Raw genomic sequence first — 23,168 nt, forward strand, 5'->3', positions numbered from 1 at the left:
AAAAAAAAAACAATGTTTACAAAGTGCCTGCGCGCCTTCATGCAGCTATTTTTTACGTAATGAAATCAATTGAATTTTACGAGTTAAATATTTTTCAATTTTTAAACTTTAAAAATCTATCAATTTTTCTATTGGTTGAAAAAAAAAAAACGTTTGCCCGAAATATATTTGGTTTATTGGAAAGAGCATAAAATTTCACATTGACCCTGAAAATATCGTAAAATATTTTCAGAGTCAATGCGAAATTTTATGCTCTTTCCAATAAACCAAATATAATATTTTTGGCAAACTTTTTTAATCCCCCCCCTTTTCAAATATCTATTAAAATTTTAATTTATGTACCAAAGTTTTATATATCACAAATTGAAGATAAAAGATCAATAAATAAAATATTCTAATTTAAAACAAAAAAAAGTTTTTTGAAATTTACCTGCAAATTCCAAAGTGTAAAACCTTTTTTTTTTTCCCCTGCTTTCCAGCCAACTGCCATATGGTTGTCTTCAAGTCCAACGTAAACAAGTTCTTGATGAGCCGGCTCCTTAAGTAATCCAATTTAACAAATTTCTGCTACTAACGATTACTTACGATATTGTCCCATTGACTACTATACACTCATTAACCCTTATCCTCGAGTGGCCTCCGGGCTTTGATAATTAGACTTTTGTAAAAAAATAAATGAATAAATAAATAAAAAGCCTTTAAATTTTGTAAATATTGATTCTGAGTAAAGTAGTCTTTTCGTCTGTTAAACAGCAGCTTTGCTCAGTCGATATTTACGCGTATTTTTAAGGTTTATAACTATTTTTGTTTTGAAAATATTTAATGCAAAAATGGGGAATAGAAAGCGGATTTTGAGTTTACTTTCGACCGCTGCCCTTATTGATCGCCCGACAAAGGAGGGATTGGACCAAGTGATTCACTCCTGTTCCTCCATTCACACTTTTATCAATAACCGATTTTTTTTTGCACAAGCATTGATCATGGTGAAAGTAAATTTTTTTGTCAGAACAGTTTCTCCGGGATAAATCTGATTGTCTCCCCCCCCCCCCCCGGGCGGGGGCATTATAGGATTAAAATTGCTCCAAAATCATTCGTCTGTTCTTTTGTTTGCTGTTTTGTCAATAACCACTCTTTGAATTTTTAAAAAAAATTTTCACAAACATTAGTCATGGTGAAAGTAAATTATTTTGCCAGAACGGATTTTCTGGGATAATTCTGCCCCCCCCCCCCGCCAGGGAGTATTATGGGGATAAAATTGCTTCCAAATAATTCATTTGTTCACTTTTTTTTTTTTTTTCAAATAACTACGCTGGGATTTTTTGACATTTTTGCACAAAACATTAGTCATAGCTAAAGTAAACTTTTCATTTGTGGGCAGCGACCTTGTTTGCTCGGCTTGTTTCTTTAGTGATTGCATTTCATGTGTAATGTTTCTGACAAAGGGGGAAGAATTGCTGTTTTCTGTGTCAAAATCTATCCATATAATTATCGATGGTTAATTTTTGACTTTGAGTTTGTTTTTTATTCGACTCCTTATGTGGCTTCATATCTTTTCTGAATTGGTTTCTATGAAAAAATAAGGCGCAAATAAATAGGCAAATTAAAATAAATTTGTGTATTTATTTATTTTGGACTATTATCCTCATCTTTTCTTAGTTGTTTCACGTTTTGGCCAATATTCCTCTGGTCTCTGTTAGGTAGTAATCGCGACGAGATAGGAACTCCGAGTCTCCTAACTGCATTCTCAGCAATTACTGGCATCCATAGTTGTAGTCATCTCATCACGTTTTGGCCAAGTAAGCCTCTGACTGCCTTTGGGTAGGATTGAAACCGCTATCTTCAGACAATTCTCACCTGGAACCATAAATATTCAACGTCTCTATCCACTGTGTACAGACTTACTTGACCAAAACGTGAGACAACTATGGATGGCAGTAATTGCTGAGAATGCAGTTAGATTTGGAGTCACTACCTGGCAAAGGCCAGAAGAATAGTTGGCCGAAGCGTTGTGAAACAACTAAGAAAGTATGAGGATAATAGTCCGAAACAAATAAATTTATAAATAATACTCATCTCAATAATGAATTCCAACTAAATTATAATAAATTTGAGTGTGTTTTGCAATACAGATTCAAAAAAGTGATAAAAATTTCAGATATTTAATAAATGTTAGCAAAGGCAAGATTAGTTACTCTTCTACCTACCTGAAAAAAGGTTTTAGTGGTTTTACTCGCTTTAAAAACGTTTATTCGGTTCAAAAAAGTGTCGAGTGTTATGTAAGAAAAAAAAACTGGTCATGAATTGACAGCTAAATATTGGAAGTCTTTAAAATGATAAAACAAAATACTGTTAGAAACCCACCCAGTACGTCACAGTAACATATATTGGATGGGTTTCTAACAGTATTTTGTGTATTTTTTTATTTTAAGGTGTCAATTCGTGGCCATTTTTCTTGTTCTTACCAAGCGCTTAACACTTTTTTTTTTTTTTCGAACTGAATAAACGTTTTAAAGTAACCTTTCTCCAGATAGGTAACTTATCTTGCCTTTGATAACATTTGTCAGATATTTGAATTTTTTACCACTTTTTCGAATTTCTGTAGATTGTAAAAGATACTCATGAATTCTTTTTGACTAATTCTCAATTGTATTTAGTTAGTGGAGAAATCCTTTATGACTGATACGTCTTTTTTATTTTTGTTACTAACCAGTGCCCCTTTTTTGGAGCTGGTCCCTCCCCCCTATATTAAAAGCATACCTTGTATCTAACTCTACCTTTATGGGAAAACAAGTAAAAAAAAAAAAAAAACAAAAACACCTGTATTTCCCTTAAAATAATTTATGTCGGTAATATTACCCTTTTTTACCAAGTGATTTAATTTGACGTTAAATGACACAAAAAGATGCTGGATTGATGCAACCCAAAGAACGAGCTTTGAAAAGCAAAACTAAAAAGCGAGACCCGTGCAACGTCGGGTAGCCCAGCTAGCAGATATATAAGGTGCCTATTGGAAAATCTGAACATTTCAAAGTCAGGAGTTTGGGGTAGTCGCCACAATCTTGAATACACATGCATTCGTTTTTTCTTTTTGTTTCGTTTTTTCTTTTTGTTTCGTTTTTTCTTTTTGTTTCGTTTTTTTCTTTTTGTTTCGTTTTTTTTTTTTTTTTTTTTTTTTTTTTTATAATGGTTTAAAGTTCATTGTCCTGCTATTTAAACAGGATTCGAAAGATGCTTCAAGGAAGATGTAATACTCTTGATATGTTTTCTCTGTCTGAGGAACGGTCTCTAAAAAACACTCGATTTTTCGTCTGAAACTTGAAACTTCATATATGGGGGATTTGGACCTGAGGAAAAAATTCGATTTGGTTTATAGCCGATAATAGACACTAAGGGAGCAAAATTGAAAAAAAAAAAACAAAAAAAACTGAAACTTGGCAGGCGTAAGTGACTAAACGTCACTTTTATGCATGCGCAAGTATACATTTAAATTGTTATGAACGTTATTTAATTTTTTCAATTTGGTGCATGTATCGATTTAGGTCAGACGGTAATGAATAAGACTGGAAAGCTACAGTAGCGTCCAAAACTAAGGGACAAAATTTTAAAATCTGTTATTTGTTAGAAATAACAACTGTGAAAAGCTGAAATTTTGACAACTGGTAGTCTTTATCATCCATAATCTATAATTATAAAACTCAAATGACCTTATAACGGGTGTTGTAATCCGACTTCCGGTTGCGCATCCGTACATAAACAAATAATCAATGCGACAATAAAACGTATTGTTTTACTGTGTAGGTTTTCAGCGTCCCAATTGTTTTTTTTTGTTGTTGTTGTTTTTTTTTGTTGTTTTTTTTTTGTTTTTTGTTTTTTTTCGCGTTTAAATTATCCAAATAAACAATACTTTCTGCGTTTTTTTTTTTTACATCGTTCATTTCTGTATTACGTTTAAGTTATTTTAACGCAATTTCTTACAGATAAATCTACTTTAACCCGTTGACACCATAAGAGCATTTTACAACGGCGATTTACCCACCGCTTTCATTTTTTTTTTTTTTATTCTCCATTTTTTAATACACCTTTCTTAAAAAACATTCATACATTTTCTTCTATACTACCAACATAAATGAATAACCACGAAAATGTTTTTAATTTGCGTTATAAATAATCAACGCGACAATAAAACTTGTTTTACTGTGTACGTTTTTTTTTTTGCGTTTGAATTATCCAAATTTTTTTGTTTTTACATCGTTCATTTCCGCATTGTCTTAATTAGTTTTATTGACCATATTATTAGCATATAAATTAAATATTTGACCCAATGGGTCATGAATGTTTGACAAATGAAAAAAAAGTTAAATTTCATTTTCTATTTAAAAAGCGATTCTTAACATGGGGAGTGTTAACTATTCTGTACTTTCAACAAACAATTTCATTTATAAAAAAATATATAAAAATTTGAATTTAACGTATTATGGTATCTGTTCAGTGCACATTTACCTATGAGTATGGCAAACCACTTATAATTCAATGGCTGTAAGTTTTTTTTTGTTTTTTCAAAAATAAACAATTATAAACAGAACAACCCATAGACATCTATCTATATTCTTTTTTTTCATTTTATACTTTCATAGAAATGTTTCTGTTATGTCACAAAAGAACTATTTTCTTTACGTCACAAGTGTCACGCTCATACATTAATTCTATAGCTAATACAACATACTGACCCAACGGGTCACGGATAGTCTAGTTACATACTAAAATTTGAATCATTTGCAAAGGATAGAAAAAATTCTTCTACAATAAACAGTTAGCGATTCCTTGGCTTTAAGAATAGTCTGTCGGTGTCCCCTACTCCATAAACACCCCGTTTTGCGTTACTTCCCCTACCCCCAATATCAAAGGACTGCCCCCAGGAGGGCAGTACCGCCCACTTTGGGAAACGCTGATCGACATTGCAATGTAGACTAAAATTTATAGTTGACTATCACTGCGGACTAGGTGTGTCAGAAATTTCGTGAAAATTCCAAGCTTATAAATCCTCGAAAAATGTAATTCAAGCCCTATTTTTTTTTTTTTCAATTAAAGGAGCAAGGACCAAGGTTTCATTAAAAAAATAAAAAAAATTAAAAAAATGTGTTTTTTTTTTTTTGTTTTTTTTTTAAAGATTTTAAACTTCGGACTTTACAGGTAAATCTCTAAAAAACAGTACGTTTTGTTTTAAATTTGAATATATTATTTATTGACCTTTTCTCTTCAATTTATGATATATAAGACTTTGGTACATGAATTATTTACTTTTTAATAGACATTTAAAAAATGGGAGGCGTGAATTATTCGACCCCCTGTCTTTCCAAGCTTATAACTCCTCGAAAAATGTAATTCAAGCCCTAATTCTTTTTTCAATTAAAGGGGCAAGGACCATGGTTCCATTAAAAAAGAAAAAAACAAATAACGTGGTTTAAAAAAGAAAGGTTTTAAACTTCAAACTTTAGAAGTAAAATTCTAAAAAAACACTACGTTTTTTTTTGTTTTAAATTTGAATATATTATTTAATGACCTTTTCTCTTCAATTTGTGAGTAAATTAATTACTTTTCGGTGAGTAAATTATTTACTTTTTAATAGACACTTGAAAATGGGGGGGGGGGCGTGAATTTAAAAAAAAACGGTTGTCTAAAATATTATATTCGGTTTATTGGAAAGAGCATAAAATTTCACATTGACCTTAAAAATATCGTAAAAATAGAATCAATAGAAAAATTTTGATAGTTTTTTAAAGTTTAAAAATTGAAAAATATTGAGTTCGTAAAATTCATTACTTTTAAAAAAAAAAATTTCTATTACTTTTAAAACAACTTTAATAGTTTATTTTGGAAGTGTAATCCATAAAGAAAATAAACAACCCACTTTTAACAGAGAAATTACGAGTTTTTTTTTTTTTTATATTTTATTCGCAGTTTCGTGTTAGGGGTGTCAAAAATTCCTACAAAAATTCTGATACAGCTCGTGCACCGCTGTGGGTTTCCAACTACAGCAGACAATTGAACGATTTGATTGAAAAATAGGAGCTTTCGCCGATTTCGATGACAATAAAATATGGGAGAGTGAAACATTTGTTGATCTTCATTCAATCCCAAGCAACGCAAAGTCTCCCTGCTAGTGTGTATATAATATATATATATATATATATATATATATATATATGTGTGTGTGTTGGGACGATTAATCGTAATAGGGAACATTTGTGGTATCGAAAACGAAAGATTCTTTCGGGGAGGGGGGGGAATTTGCTATTACTGATTATGCTTTAACGATTCATATCTATTGGTTCTAAACTACTAGTAATATTAAAATGCATAGCTCGCCCCCTTTCACACACACGCATACACACAAATGTATTTTTACATTTGAGAAAATGTATGAACATATTACAGTAATCCAAAACGTAAAATAAAGTTATAAATTAAATATAACTAAATATTCTAAAGTTTTAAAAAGGGTCGATATCGGAATCGTCGCATCTCTCTCATCCTTAACAATAAATGCACGGTTATAATGTACTAGCAGGGAGACCCGATGTTGCTCGGGATCGAATGATGATCAACGAACATGTCACTCTTCCATATTTTTATTGCCATCGAAATCCGTGAAATCGCCCAGGAGGAAGCTTCACATGCCTCCATGCAGTAACTTAGTCCAAAATATGTTATTCTACATTGCATTCTAGAGAACCTACCGTTTCTTTTATAAAATTATTTTATATAAAATCCAGTTAACGAAAAATATTTACATGCGGAGTTTGAACCTACATACATCATGCAAAAAAAAAAAAAAAAAAAAAAAAAAAAAAACAAAAAAACACATAAATTTTCAAGTCTTGAAAAATTCTTTGCAGTTAATGGAAAAGAAATTTACGTGCGGGGGTTTGAACCTACAGACAACGTCATGCAAAAAAAAAAAAAAAAAAGGCTATCAAATTACCCACAATAGAATTTTCACGGCCCATTATTCAATCATTGTTGCTAAGCGACGACATAGAAAAATGGCTTTACCGATAATAGATAAATTAAAATAACGGTTTCGATTATCGGGGGGTATTTTGAGACAAAACCTAACTAATATCACTCAGACTGTAAAATTTAAAGAAAATCTGTTCAGCCGTTTCTGGGTCTATAAGGAACGAACTCTCACACACAGACGAAGTTGCATTTATATAATTGTAGAGATACATTCAATAAGGCAATCTTAAAATTGAAACGGTTTATTAAGCTCAACAATAATGCATTTACAGTTTCGGAGCGTATGTAACTTGATTAATTAGGCAAAAATCACAGGAATATACACTTAATTCACATTCATATTGTTTAAATTACTGCGTCTTACACGTGTTTCATTGAATGGTATAAACCAAACAAATTATCAGAGACTTTAAATTAGTTCATCAAATGTACATATTTTTGTCGTTTTCCATTTATATATATATATATATATATATATATATATATATATATATATGAGAGAGAGAGCTGTGGAATTATACTAGCTGAATACGAAATCTAATTCGAAATGACACAATCGCCGATCCTACAACCAGCTGGTTGCTGTCAGTCTCAGTCAGGATAATCCGTCGCGCTCAACTCTGCGCTTAAAAAGTCCCATTAATCAGATGTGCCAGAAAAAAGGTGTCCAACTGACTGGCTGATCGTCTGCCCGTACAACAAACGCTTTCGTGAATCCCGTTCCCCTGGTCATCGTTTCGCTTTTGATAAATGTTAACACTTTCTATGTGAGTCTCGTCGTTAGTAGACGACATCGCGTCGTTGACAACCGTAATCTACACCGATTGACCTTTCTCTCCTCGAAGAAATTTGACACTAAACCGAGATGTGCGTAATCTTTTATATCTATGAAGTTAAGTTTTTTTTTTTTGTTTTGTTTTGTTTATTCTCGCTCTGACATTTATATTAAAAGCCTATATTTTTATTGAAAAATTATTAAAAGGAATTTCTTATTATACTCAGTTATGGATATGAGAGCGACTTTATGAAGGTTAACTAATTTGCATATTTCTTTGAAAAGCGAGCATTCATTAATTATTTAATTTTTATGCTGACTTCAGAGAGGATTGGTTTCATTTCACTATTACGCTGAATTTTTATGCATAGTTTCTACATTCTGATATATATATATATATATATATATATATATATATATATATATATATATGTATAGTATATACATACAGTGACTTTGCTAGTGTGTATGCGAAAAATCTCTACTAAAATCCTCTCTGAATAAGTCGACTAAATCAACTCTTTGGCCTTTTGGCCAACATCAAAGTGTAGTATCTGTTCCGGCAGATACTGCAAGCAAAGACCATATGTGGGAGCAATCTCACATATAAGACCTTGGTCAATGTAGGGGCAACCCTTCATACCAATTGTCACTATCCAGCTCCCCTACTCCCCGTAGAGTTGGTCCCAATTTCCCCTTCACTCCTCACTTTAAAAATCGGCCTTGTGCCTAATTTGCTCAGTTGGGGAGCAAATAAATACATCAAAGTGTAGTATCTGTTCTTCAGATGCGGCACTTCCATTTCTCGTTCTTTCAGTGGAGGAGAAATCCTTCACGACTGAGACAATTTTTATTTTTGTACCTTTTCTCCACGGTAAAAAACGACCCTGGTGTCTAACGCTGTCCCGTGGGGGAGGCATTGTAAATAGGTACAAAGTTGAAATCTGATATATAGGGTATTTGGACCTGTTGTACACTTTCGGTTGGGTTTTTAGCTGCCAATAAATGCGGTTACCCTTTCAGTAAGTGGATGATGTAAGAGCAACTATTGCCCAAGGTGTTTAAATTTTTTGTTTAAGCAAATAAATTATTTTCACACCTTTGAGGGGGGGGGGGCAAAAAATATAGCTTTCAAATATAATTTTGTTTGTTATTGCAGCGAAATTCAGAAACAGATGTTTGTTTTTTTGTTTGTTTTTTTTTCAATGTATTTAACAAGGAGTTTTTTTATTTGAAACTCCTGCTCAACTGAACACATGCGTACAAACATGCATGCACGAACCGTATAGCATTCGAACAGTTACGGAATTGAAAACAAACTAACGGAAGAAAGATAGAAGTACAATAAAAGAAATATGTAAATTTACTGAATATATATTTATTTTTCTCCTGAGAAGTATTTTGGATGTTTATTTACTTTTTATTTTCCTTACAGATTTTTTTACAAAAGTTGTTTTTTGTATCAGACGCATTGCCGGGCCAAATTATGTCTCTTAGTGATGCCATATTTTTATTTTAGCAATCGTTCGTTTATAAGTTGATGAATTGGATTCCGGAATACAAGAATTTTCAGAGCTCAGCTAATCAAAATGAACAGAATTTGGTAAAGGAGACTTTATTATTTATGAATTGGAAATTTAAAAGATTATTTTAGGTCTGTGTCTGTTAGACAGTTACGGTCGGTGTAAGCACAATATCGGTGGAAAATGTAGAATTGGTCCCGGGGGACAACTGGTAGGAGTGGTAGGACTAAATATTTAGAGAGAACCATAGGAACTCTTTCCTCTAAAGATATTGTGATGGTGTTGCTCGTCGGATGCAATGTAGCATTTTCTTATCACGACTGAATGTGTCTAAAATGGTGTTCGAAAGCTACATCTATGCATATATATCTAGGCATGGTCAAAAAATGGGAAAAAAACAAGTTAGTTTTTTTTTTAACTAGTTAAAATCCAAATATTTATATGAAAAGCAGAATAAAACGTTTTAATGTCTACTATTTTAAATCATAACTTTTCGAAAAGAAAAAAAACATTCACCGCGATTTTTGTTTCTATGCGTAACACCTTTAAATATTTTAGAAAGGTTTTTGAATCAATCAATTTGATTTCTTTTTTTTTTTTTTTTTTTTTTAAATGAAAATTATGCAACGGGGATGAAGTTGGCTTTTTTTTATTAAACGAAACTTCATCCTTTGCTTAATTTTTATTTTTTTTAAATAATATGCATGTTTTTTGTTCTTCATATATATTTTTATGTTTATTTGCTAGATAAATGTATAAACATTCTTGTAAACATAAATTTTATCCTTTAGAAAAAATAATGCAGCGGTACGCCACACAGATTTATCAAAAATTAGTTTTGTTTTGCAATCGAAAAAATTGACTTCTGCTCCATTAAAAATAGTAACCGTGGTTTTTCATATAATTTTATGTTTATTCGCTAGATAAAAATGTAAAAATAAGTTTTTCTGTAGAAAGTCATGACGCAATGAAATTTGGTGCGTGGCGTACTTTTTAGCGTGCCAAAAAAGTACCCGTCTTTTGAATACAAAAATGCATCTTCTAATAATAAAAAAACTGTTCACATAATGACATGAATAAATTAAAAATGTGGAACGTAGATTGGTCAAACTTAATTTTATATTGAATATGGTTAAATTTGTATTTATTTTTGCATAAAAATACTAATCCCTAACTGTACATTATGAACAGATACCATGATACTTAGTTTGCTGCACCTTAGTGCGTTTTGCCTTAAAGTGCAGGAAAAAATGATTATAAAAAAAACCTACGGCAGTGTTGTATTATTTTTGGTTTTCAGTTGGGAGCTTTGGAGAGTGCATAGCAGGGGCAGACAAGCTTTCGTCAGAGACAGAAAACTCTATTTTGTCTAAGTTTCTTTTTATTTATTTTAAATCAATAAATATTTAACATAAACTTCCTCAACAATAAACACATTCGAAAATTTTTGCTTAAAATATTTTAAATCTTTGTTTGAAAATAAATTTTTTAAAAAAACTCATTTATTTTGAAATTTTCTATTTGGTCTTGAAATTAAATTTGTCTGTCCCTGCTATGCAATCTCCAAATGTCCCAATCGAAAAGATATTACTTTCGCACTAGTGCACAAGTGTCAAAACTATTTTTTTTTTAGTTCAATAAAAACGGGCAAAAGTTATAGCCCGTTGACTTGGAATTATTGCTTTATGCTGGATTAATGGTTGAATATGGTTAAATTTGTATTTATTTTTGCATAAAAATACTAATCCCTAACTGTTCATTATGAACAGATACCATGATACTTAGTTTGCTGTACCTTGTTATATAATAAAGATCAAGATGATAGTTTGGCCAGATTAGCAAAATAGTTGTGGAGAAAAGTGGAACGGATAAAGAGAAATACAAAATAGATGAGATTTTTTTAGAAAAATGAGATGAGAGAATGGTAGCTTTTCCTTTTTTTTTTATTTCATTGCAAATTTAACAATTGTTTTTAGCATCCCAACAAATTTGGGGTGCAACTACATTATAATAGCGAAATTCGGAAAACGGAAAAATCAATAAAAAAAAGAAAAACAATGGTATCTACTGAAATTTTTTTTTTTTCAATTTTAGCTAAAAGCAATATCTACTTAATTGGCATGTCAGAAGTACTTAAATATTATTTAAATAAAACACGAGTAAGTAATAATCCTACTATTAACAATCCTAACTTACTGACTGTCGTTTATGTACCCAAGTTATATGGCTATATTTTGCGATTTTAAATAATCGCAAAATATAATATAATATATAAAATTCAATAGAAACATAACTCTATAATAATATATACGAAATCTGCAAGAATTCAAATATCATATATAAGCGTACTTTACGACCGGACTACGCCAGGCGTCCCTGCTAACTTGAATACTTTTACAGTTTTAACAAAAGAGCTACAATAATATGAGGCGCGTGCAATAAGTAATGCCCCTGACCCACTTCCAGTTGTCTGATCTAGCTGAAATTTTGCATGTGCAATAATTTATATCTCTACGGGTTATGTGGCAAATTACAGCTCTGAACTAATTGTGGTTTCTGTTTTGCAGGTGTTTGAACCGAGTCAGGTGTGAAATGGAGTCTATTGAATGTCGAGCAGTGATTCGGTTTTTGTATTTGAAAGGATGCACACCACAGGAGACTTTTGATGAAATGAAAGAAACTTATGGTGATAATGCCCCATCAAATGACCTTGTAAAACGCTGGCATCGTGAATTCAAACATGGCCGGAAGTTTGTGGAAACAGCTCCCAGATCTGGCCCCTCCCTTTTTGCTCAAGGATGAATTTGGAATCATCACCTCCAAAGAAGGCAAGGGTGCAGTCCTCTGCTGGCAAAGTCATGCTCAGTCTTCTTGTACCAGGATGGAGTAGCGATGGCAGATTTCCTGGCAAAGGGTACCACAATTACAGGAGCCTATTATGCTTCACTTTTGAGGAAATTAAGGGAAACTATCAAAATTAAGAGACGGGGCAAGATCAGCAAAGGTACCCTCCTCCTGCAGGACAACGCTCCGGTCCACAGCTCGCATGTCGCCAGATCAGAAGCACAGGCGTGTGGTTATGAAATATGAAATCCTTCCCTACTCTCCTGACCTTGTACCCTCTGACTTTCACCTCTTCCCAGCCATGAAGTTGTTTTTGAAAGGAAAGCGTTTCCCAGATGATGAAGCCTTGATTTCTGAAGTCACGTCGTGGTTGGAGGACCAACTTGGGGTGTTCTACAAAAACGGTCTCCAGAGCTGCATCAAACGATGGGAGAAATAAATAACTTTGGGTGGTTCCTATGTAGAGAAAGACTAATAACTGTGCCAAGTTTCGTTACTCTACTGCTATGGGAAGTGGGTCAAGGGCATTACTTATTGCACACCCCTCGTATCGGGGCGTCTCCATTTACGCTGGACATCTACAGAATGTGAACATCAATATATTACAGATGAAAGAGTCCACCGCGGAATTTCCACAAGTCCCACTAGTTATAAATAAATATATCTGCGAAGTTAGCCGAAATGGAAGTCTTTAATAGCTATGTCAAGCAGTAAAGCCCATATTTACTGATTTGTGATTGTTTTTGGAAAATATTTACGAAGATAAAAAATACAATACCTTCATTCGTTTGTCTACTTGTGCTCATAAGTCACATCATTTCAACACCCGGTTCTTTTTTTTTTTTGTTTTTGTTTTTTTTACATAAAGATTACCACTTATCAAGGCCAAGAGGCCACTCGAGGATAAGGTTTAGAGTGTACAGTAGAAATGGGAAAATATAGTAATCGTTAGTAATGGAAATTCGGTAAATTTGTTAACTTAAATAAATTCTTTGTATTGCTATAGTCTTCTTATATTCTTACATATTTATTTACCAGAAATGCTTCAAGCAAACTATCTTTTTTTACCTTATCTTTATATTTAGAAAAGCGAGATGGTCGCTGTTTTACAATTTGTCATTTTGCGGAGGGAGAAAACTCTCGTTTACTAAGGAATTCGTTCATTTATTCATAGCATAATTTAGGACGCTTGAATCAATATTTTTTTTTTTTTAATCGAAACATAAAAAAAAAGCTGCATCGATTTTTTTTTAACGTAACAAAGTTGATAACAGTAATAATACAAAATGTTGTCTTCACGCGACTGTTAAAAGAATCGTTTCTGTTTTCATGGCATAATTTACGACGCTAAAACCAGCGAACCATTTTCTATATTTTCTTACAAATTTTTAATTAAAAAAAAGTAAATGTTATAAGGTTTTAAAAAAAGCCTTTAACCTTAACACAAATACAAAGAATGAAACTCTTCAATAAAACACGCCATTAGAATGTGTGATGACGATTCTCAACTTATATACTTCACGAATTTTCGTTCTACAAACTTGAAATTTAGTATGTAGGGTATTAAGACGTTTTATAAACGTTTTAATCCGTTTTCATCCGAAAAAAGGGCTGTTAAGGGGTCAAAATTGAAAAATTAGTACGTGGGAGGAGGGTGTCATCGGATTTTTGTTTGTCAACCGTTTCACAAATGCGTATGCGTGAATAGTTCACATGACAGATTATCTTAATAAGTGGGTTTGAAAACACTTTAAGATCGTATTAAGCTGGCCTAATGGTTATCGTACTTGACGCACTGTTTTTAAGTTTGGATTTCGATCTCATCTCGAGTATTTTTTTTTTCTTTTCACTTACATGAAGTAAACTGTTTAAGAAAAACAATACTCGCGTGCTCGTGTCTGTTGCTGTATAAATTAAAATATGATTGTTTTACGACCGAGCAACGCTGGGCGGTCTGCTAGAGTGTGTGTATGTAAATAAATAAATATATATATATATATATATATAATGGAAATATTATTCCGACGAAATAGAGAAATAAAAAGGAACAACCCGAGTTATGTTCATTAACGTTTCGTCTTTATTTCATCCAGAGGAAGTTTCGAAATAAAGAGGAAACGTTTGAACACATAACTCTGTTTGTTCCTTTTTAATTCTCTGTCTATCTATAATATAATTCAATGGACACTAAAGATTATCATGATCATCCATTGGTACCCTTGGTTTCACGGATTGGGAGTCACACTATAATTACATCAGCTGATGAACCGATCACATTTGGTATCTTTAATCCCGGGAGTTGAGCTCCGGGTTTTTCTTTACGATCAAAGTAATGTATCGTATCCATTGAAAAAAAAAAAAAAAAAAAGCTTATATATAATTAGTAAGTTTTGAAGGTATATATTTATATGGCAATTAAGTTACACACAATTGTCTGCGTTTCATCCTCGTGAAGATTCTTTAGGTTAATACATAGAATTGGTGTTGCTTTGTGTGTTTATATATTCAGTAAGTTTCCAAGCTTTTTTCGTATGCGCACTTTTATTGATAGTACACACATAAAACTCTAGTTCACTTCGAAGTAATCTCCTTCGGCTGCAATGCACGTATTATTCCAACAACTTATCGAAACTCCCATAGAAGTCCTCTTGTGTGAGCGTGTCAATGACACTTGTCACAGCTTCTTTCATCTTAATTGTTTCATAACAACCTCTATTTTTTTTTTAAGCTAAAGGAATAACCAAAAGTCAGGTCTGAACTATAGGGAGAGTAAGGAACTGTCTTTGATGCCCATCGGTCAAATAGTCCTGACAAGGATGGAGTTGTGGACTGCACTCTTAGAACAAACTTTGCGCAAATCTCCCGCATCTTCAGTTCCTCATGAATAATTGTGTGTACAGTTCCCACACTGACATCAAACTGGGTACTTATTGTCTCTAGACACACGACGGCCCTTATTCATGAAATTCTTTATTTGGTCAATCAACTCTAGTATTCTGACTTCCTTACTTCTCCCAAACCTCATCATCCCTCACAGACTCCCTGTCTTCTTTAATCTCTTATGCACACTTCTATTCATGCAAGATGGTCCAAAAGCAGTTTGGAACATTCTATACGTTTCTGTGGTATTTTATTCAAGTTTAAAACAATTTATTTATTTATTTATTTTTTTTTTTTGCATATCGTTCTTCTAGAGTGTCCTCATATCCAGATTGTATTTTTGAAATTCGCCAGCTGTGGTAATGAGGCTTTAGTAGGGTGTATTCCAATTCCTGCTGTTGCTGCTCATTTGAACATAAAATCTTAATTGGTCAGTCTCATCTCATAAGAAGTATAGCAATAGCATGCTGAATTTTCAAGAGTCTTAAAAAAAAGTCTAGAAACTTATTAATGGCACTTTTTTTTACATGTGGGGGTCACCACTTCTCGAGTGGCCTCTGGACCTTGATAAGGGTTAATGGGTATACATTAGTCATTGTGATTTTAGCGTCGTAAACATTAGTGGGAATTTTGTAACTTGGATTACTTAGGCAGATGGTTCAATAAGAACTTGTTCACGTTGGACTTGAAGACAATCAGATTGTAGTCAGCTGGAAAGCAGGCAAACGCAACAGAGTTCCACAATCGAGCAGTTCTAAGAAAGAAGCCCTGTTCATGGAATCTACGTTTAGGTGTAGGCACAGATAAAGAGTGTGGGAAATTGTTGATAGTGGTTCTGGCTAGATGAGTGTTTTTCGTGAAAGTCTGACGAGGGGGGACCATGGATTGAAGCCCAGTCGAGCACCTGCCATGAAAATAACGATGAAACAGGGACCTTCAAAATTTACTACCTAGCTCTACTTGCGTATCGAGCACTGAAAATATTTACGTAAAATATAAATATAAAAGATGAAAATAGATATTTTCATTTCGGAAAGCAAATGGTTTAAAACCTGTTGAATTAGTATGCCACTCGAGCCATGATCAGAGCTGAAAGTTGAGGGTCCTCAACCACACGGATGAACATTCGCTGAATTAAGATAAGATGTCCAAATAATACGTTGGGAAATATTTACTTTCATTTTTCTCGGAAAAAAAAAACATGTTTACTTTGAGTTCTTTCGTTTTCGACCATATGTACGACGACCAGGTGTCGTTAGTCCCGTCTGCTCTCCGAGCATAACGCCATTCTTACAAAAGCAATACTCCTCTACTCTTGGGTAGCCTAGCAACATTTCTTTTTCCTCCACTTGTATAGTCTGGACAAGACGGGTCGATTAGTACAAAAGTCACTCTCCTTGTAAAATGTTATAATGTCTACGACACTGACTTTGATGTAGTTTCAATTTGAACTAGCGAAATTAAAACCGGCCTTGTAATGGATCCAATCTACTATTAAAGTCGCTAAAAATCGTTAAAAAAAAATTATATATATATATAATAGTTGTATTTTTTCCTATTGGTTGTGATATGCTCCTCGTCCTGTTCTATTCTAGAAGGTCCACCTTCTTCTAGGGCCTTGGTTCTTCAATCTCACTTTTTTTTTTACACGGTGGTCACCACTTATCAAGGCCCAGAAGCCACTCAGGGATAAGGGTTATTGCAAGTACAGTACGTTAGTGTGGAGATTTGATGAAGTGTTTACTTAAGAGGGCGGTTCATTAGGAATTTGTTAACGTTGGACTTGAACATATCCAAGTTGTAGTCAGGTGGGAAGCAGGCAGACGGAACAGTTCCACAGGCGTGCAGTTCTAAGAAAGAAGCTTTGTTCATGGAATCCACGTTTTGATTTAGGCACAGATAAAGAGTGGGGGAAATTTTTCACAGTGGATTCAGCTAGACGGGTGTTTTACGTGAAAGATTGGCGAGGGGGGACCTGAGATTGGAGTTCAGATGAGCACCTGCCATGGAAATAACGATAAAACAAGGATAGGCTCGCAACGTCTCTTCTGTGGGAGAGAGGTTGTAGGGTAGAGAAAAAGCCACAAAGTCTATTTTGTACTCTGTCAAGGCAGGATAGGCTGTTTTTAGCAGCTCCTGCCCAGATATGGCAGCAGTATTCCATCCTCGACTCTAGTGTCACATGTCGCCATGCGAAATATAAATACATCACACCTATAATGCTATCAAAATAGCTCATTTTTTTTAATCAATAATACTTGCGCATTTTGCAGTGAAGTTAAATAAAAAGGGATATATATATATATATATTACTAAACGAATTTTTTTATCTATGGATTTGAAATTCGGTATATAGGATATGTGAAAAACTTTAATTCATTTTCATCCGGAAAAAAGGGGCTGCTAAGGGGTGAAAAGCTGAAAAATTGGTACGTAGGAGGCCACTGGATTGTTACGTTTTCAACTGTTTCTCGACTGCGCATGCACGGTCGTGAAATCTGACAGCTTATGTTAAGTACGAGTTGGTTTGAAAACACTTTTTGATAGTCAATCTGGTGTAATGGTTATCGTACTTGACTCGCTGTCTTTAGGCTTTGGTTTCGATTTCAGCTCGAATATTTTTACTTGCAAGAAATGAACTGTTTAGAATAATAATACAACTTGCTTATTTAAATTTGACGCCCCTAAAGCGATTGTTGCTCCAGCGATGGTAAGGATGGACTTATTTGAGAGGGTGAGGCTTAAAGTTACGTTCTTAATATGCGTTGTTTATTTATTTATTTATTTTCACGGCACACACAGCACGCACGTTAATGAATGTTTTGCGGCAGAACTTCCCAGGACACCTCATTTATTTGGGGGGCGATCTGAATTGGCCATCACGGTCCTCTGATTTATCACAATGTGACTATTTTTTTATGGGAATATCTGAAATCAGTTGTTTACTAAGATCATCCTAGCGCCTTGATTCACCTGCAAAACAACATTCGAACTGTCGCCAACATACACATCGATATGCTGGAAAGAGTTCGATTAACTCAATGTATAGAGAAGAATGGACGCTATCTTACTATCGTCTTTAAAACTGATTAAAAATCAAATTTAAATATTGTAATAGTTGCAGTTCAAAGAATTACATGTATACAGGATGGAACAGAGCACCTTGCTTATTTGGAATATCAATTAAAACAAATAATGCAGGTATACATTGTATACCTGCATTATTTGTTTTAATTATTCCAAATAAGCAAGGTGCTCTGTTCCACCCTGTATATTATTCCTACTACTAAATAATAATAATAATCGCATTCACGTGTTTCAGTTTGTCAGATTTTTTATTTTTTTGTTTGTTTGTTTTTGTGTGTGTGTTTATATATATATATATATATATATATATATATATAAATAGGATAACAGTACACAAAAATAACACTAAACATTAATTTGTTATAAACTGTTTAAAAAACTTATGCAAATTAGCCATACAAATAGCCATGTTTAGGTATTTGTTCTCCATTAATTATACAGTATTTTAAAATATTATGTTGTATTATATATTTTTCCATAATTTTTCACATGTTACTATTTAAGACATAACAATTAACTATTTGTTTTAATTGAAATTTAATATTTCGAATTTCGTTCGTTCAGTGTAGAAGCACCAATAAATGCAACTATTCTGCCTAACCAGATAAGTTATGTTGTGTTTAAATTATTTAAAGGTGTTTCTTTCTTTTTTACATTTTGTCAGATACTGTTAGTATGAAAAAAAACGTGGCGACAGGCGATCAAAATTCATCAAAAACACTAATAAATGTACAGTTCAGTTGCCATAGATTTTCGCCTAATTTGTAATTTATTGCTGTTTAATTTTCGACTTTTGAGCGATACTTGAGACCTCACAGTCACTTGTCACCATCTTTTTTTATTCTAACATAAATGCTTCAAAATAAGTTAAAAAGCAAAATCATATCCAGTTAAGAGTGACTTATCTTGCCTTTGGTAACATTTTTGAAGCATATTTGTTTTGCTTTTTAATCCCATTTTCGTTTTGCTGACTTCACTGCAGATTATTTTACTTTTTTTCTCTGACGGTTTAATTTTTTTGTTGCTTCGACTACCAACATGCATAAATGTAATGTGAACAAGCACCTTTTTGCACACCTCCCCACTTATAATCCTTCCATTAAAATGTAAACTCTAATAACGACTAAATAACCCCCAAAACGGTTCATATGCCGTAAAGCAGTAGCAATATACCTTGAGACGAATAAAATAATGCATAGTACAACATATTATTTTAAAATACTGTATAATTAATGGAAAACAAATACCTAAACACGGCTATTTGTATGGCTAATTTGCATAAATTTTTTACAGTTTATAACAAATTGTTCATTTTTGTGCACTATTATCATATATATATATATATATATATATGAAAATGTACCTATTGCTCTGGTTCGCATCAGAAAAACAACTGTCCCGCATACAACAAACCCTATACAAACTGTGGAAGAAAGGGCATTATGCATGAATATGTTGAACACAAAAGAAAAAATTATACAATGTGGACAATCATACAACTCAGACCACGTGGAGTCAGACCAGTTTAACTTGGACGCCATATTGAAAAAATATACACGTGCTCCAAACTGACAAGTGGAAAATAAAACTACAAGGTAATGAAACATTAATTTTAAAATTGATACAGGAGCTGAAGTGAATTTAATACCAGTAAAGATTTACAACACAATAAAACCTAAATTAACGAAAACAACGATAACACTAACTGCATACAATAGTACAAAAATTCGGATAATAGGAAGCTGGATGATACGGCTTCAAAACAAAAGACATAAAAATGAATACCCAGTTTATAGTAGCAGATACGAATGCAAATGAAATAATTAGTACAAACACAGCGGAAAATCTGGGATTGATAAAAAGAATACATGCGATAAATAAGACTGATATAGAAGCTCGAATAGGAAGACACCAAGATTGCTTTGGTGACATCGGAAAATTACCGGTCACGCACCACATAACTATAAACGCAGATATAAAACCCGTTATAAATCCCCCAAGAAATATCCCATTTGGCATAAAGTCAAAATTAAGGAACTTGAGAAAATGACAAAAATGGTTATTACGATTTATTTCCAATATCCTTATAGGAGTCTGTGACATATTTCCATTGTATGGACGCCCGGTGCGAACGCAAACCCCACATTATAATACCATCTTTAGATAGAACAAATACTGGCTTTGGATCCTAGCCAGAAGACAAAGAAGGTATATTTTAGTTTTGTGAACGGCCTAATAACTTCTTTTTTTTCTTTTTTTTTTTTCTTTTTTTTTTTTTCTTTTTTCTTTTTTTTTTCTTTTTTTTTTTCTTTTTTTTTTTTCTTTTTTTTTTACATTGCGTCTTCGATGATCGGGAGATCCTATTTATAAAAAGGTGGGATAAGTGATAAAATACTACGAACATTAAATTAGCGTATCTACATACTCGTTTAATATTCGTAGTACGTTTGTCACCTTTTTATCCTCCTTTTTTTTATAATCTGGAAATCGTGACACATACTTTTAAAAGTTCTACGGTATTTGTATATATATGCTATAAATTAAAAAATGTACGTTTTCTTTCTTTCCAGGTCGAACTCGGACGAAAGACAAGTATCGTGTTGTCTACTCGGATTACCAAAGACTTGAACTCGAAAAGGAATTCCACTGTAGTTTTTATATAAACGTGATCCGAAAAGCGGAACTTGCTCAAGAACTCGGGCTTTCCCAACGACAGATAAAAATTTGGTTTCAGAATCGCCGGGCCAAAGATCGGAAGTTACGACAACGGGAAATGGACAAAGGACACATCAAATGCGAAACTGGTTTGAATGATTCTAGCCTCTCGGTAGAGTGTTTATCGCCATCGACAAACTCTCCGCATCAGTTGTCTGGTGAAGAAAATATCACTTCATAAAAAGATTTTTTTTTAATTATTATTGAGACCGTTTTTCTATTTAAGAAAGCTTTTATTTTACTTTTTTTTTTTTTTTTTTTTCAAATTAGAAATTCTACTAACTAAATATTTTTGTATTTTAAATTTATATTAAAACGGCTGAGGTTTTTAAATTTTCTAAATTTTTTAAATATAGTCTATTTGTATAAAATATATTTCTCAAAACGAAACCAACACACACAAAAAGAAAGCAATATTGATATTTCTTTTGAAGAACCTATTAATCTTTACGGAATACATCTTAAGATGCGTCCATTCAATTTGCGCCTTTAGCAATGAAAATATTATTTAAAGCTATTTTAAGGCGTGAGAGATCAAGAGACAGATCGGCTTATGTGAAGATGCATCTGAAATTATTTCAAACCTGCATGATAGACCACCGAAAATGTTCTTGTTTGCTTGACTCCCCACGAGGCCAGAGTTAGACACATGGTCGGGTTTTCACGTGGTGAAAGTCCAGCTCCCCAAAGAGGGGCACTCTGACCTGCAAATAGTGCCTGAGCAGCCCCGTCGGCATCCCCCTGGCGAGGGCACCTCAGGTGATTAGCAATAAACTAAGCCCTCTCTTCAAAAAGAGAACGCAAAGCCTGGGAAGGTGGACCTCCTAGAACTGCACAGAACTTTACTCCGAACACAAAATCAACAGGGACTGGATTATTACAGTAATGGTCTAATCTCTATTGATTTGGGGAGCTCAGGATAAAAATCCCTAGCCTAGTTCTTATTTACTTGCCTCCCCACGAGGGGCAGACTTGGACACAAGGTCCGTTTTTAATGTAGAGAAAATCCAGCTATCCAAAAAGGGGCACTCTGGATGGAAACAAAAATAAAAATTGTCTCGATCATGAAGGAGTTTTCCTCTACTGACTGAGGACAGGAAAGGTGGAAGTGTAATATCTGAACAGATACTAAACTTTGTTGCTAGCCAAAAGGCCAAGTAATAAATTAATGATGGACAAACCAAATCTTGCTTCTCTGATAATTGGAAAATTACCTCTGTGGTACCAATTTTGAAAAACTCACTTCGATAAAAAAAAAAAAATATCGTTTCCCTGGCTGTACCAACATTCAAAAATTTAAATGTAATGTGAACAAACTTACTGCAGAAATCCCCACTTGGGATTCCCCTGTATAAATCTGGTTCCTTAGTTCTTTACCTCTCGGTGGTAATATACCTTGTTATGGATGAACGAAAGTGAAAAAAAAAAAAAAGAAAAGAAAACATGATCTCATTTCATACTCTTTCTCTAAACTCACTCCTGAAATATTTCTCCCACTTCCTGCTGCTATTGTCAGAACGTTGTTAGAGCACGTTGCCCAGTCTTCTGCCCCATATCCAATGTGTAACATCCAGAGAGAGTTCAACGACTGACTACTCGAACATTGCACGATCTATTTCAGTGGTTCTCAACCTTTTTTTTTTTTTTTTTTTTTTTACTCATGGACCTCTTTTCCCTTTTTATCTTGGTGGACCCCTTCATAACTATTGGCCATAAGACAATCTTCTATTTTTCACTCATAAATTTTGAGGTTTTAATAATCAAAGAAATATTATATAATTAAGCTTTATTTTTAAATGAAAACTAATTTCATGCAAATAAAGTATTCTACAACAACTATAATAATTATAATGATAAGTAATAATAATAATAATCTAAATTAGAGCAATAATAATTCTTTACCAATATTTTGTATTACAATATTACTTCCATGGTCAAGCCGATGGAGATTAGATAGTAGAAATTAAATTTTTAATAATAAAAACTATTATTAGTTCGTTTTCTTCATGGACCACCAAAATATCGTTGTTGATCCCCATTCTTATGTTTTGCCTATGGACCGCGGGTGAGAACCCCTGATCTATTTGATCTGCCCTACAAAAGTCAACTCAAGGAGCCTTATCTATATGTAACTATACATCTGCGTGACCCTGATGAAAATGTTAATTTAAATGTCAACGTGACAGACCACAGGAACATCTTTAAAAAAGAATGGATGTTCGTCCATTCGAACGACAAGTACCATCTGATCATCTTGGTGGGGGGGGGGGGTAATGGATGACAAACTTTGAACTGTCAAGCAAGGGTTGCACAATCCTTAACCA

At 33.3% G+C, this 23,168-nt stretch overlaps 1 protein-coding gene across 1 annotated transcript in view; it reads left to right on the plus strand.

The window, feature by feature from the left end:
• Window positions 1-21,389, plus strand: part of LOC145259038 (uncharacterized) — a 62,759-nt gene extending 41,370 nt beyond the window's left edge. The window contains exon 2 of the mRNA XM_080116664.1: window positions 20,700-21,389. Within this exon, the coding sequence (XP_079972790.1) occupies window positions 20,700-21,025 (326 nt within the window). The 3' untranslated portion in view covers window positions 21,026-21,389. The remainder of the gene's footprint in view (window positions 1-20,699) is intronic.
• The last annotated feature ends 1,779 nt before the right edge of the window (window positions 21,390-23,168 follow it).

This window comes from Euprymna scolopes, chromosome 34 (assembly GCF_053919585.1).
Source record: "Euprymna scolopes isolate OS-2025 chromosome 34, ASM5391958v1, whole genome shotgun sequence".
NCBI lineage: Eukaryota > Metazoa > Mollusca > Cephalopoda > Sepiida > Sepiolidae > Euprymna > Euprymna scolopes.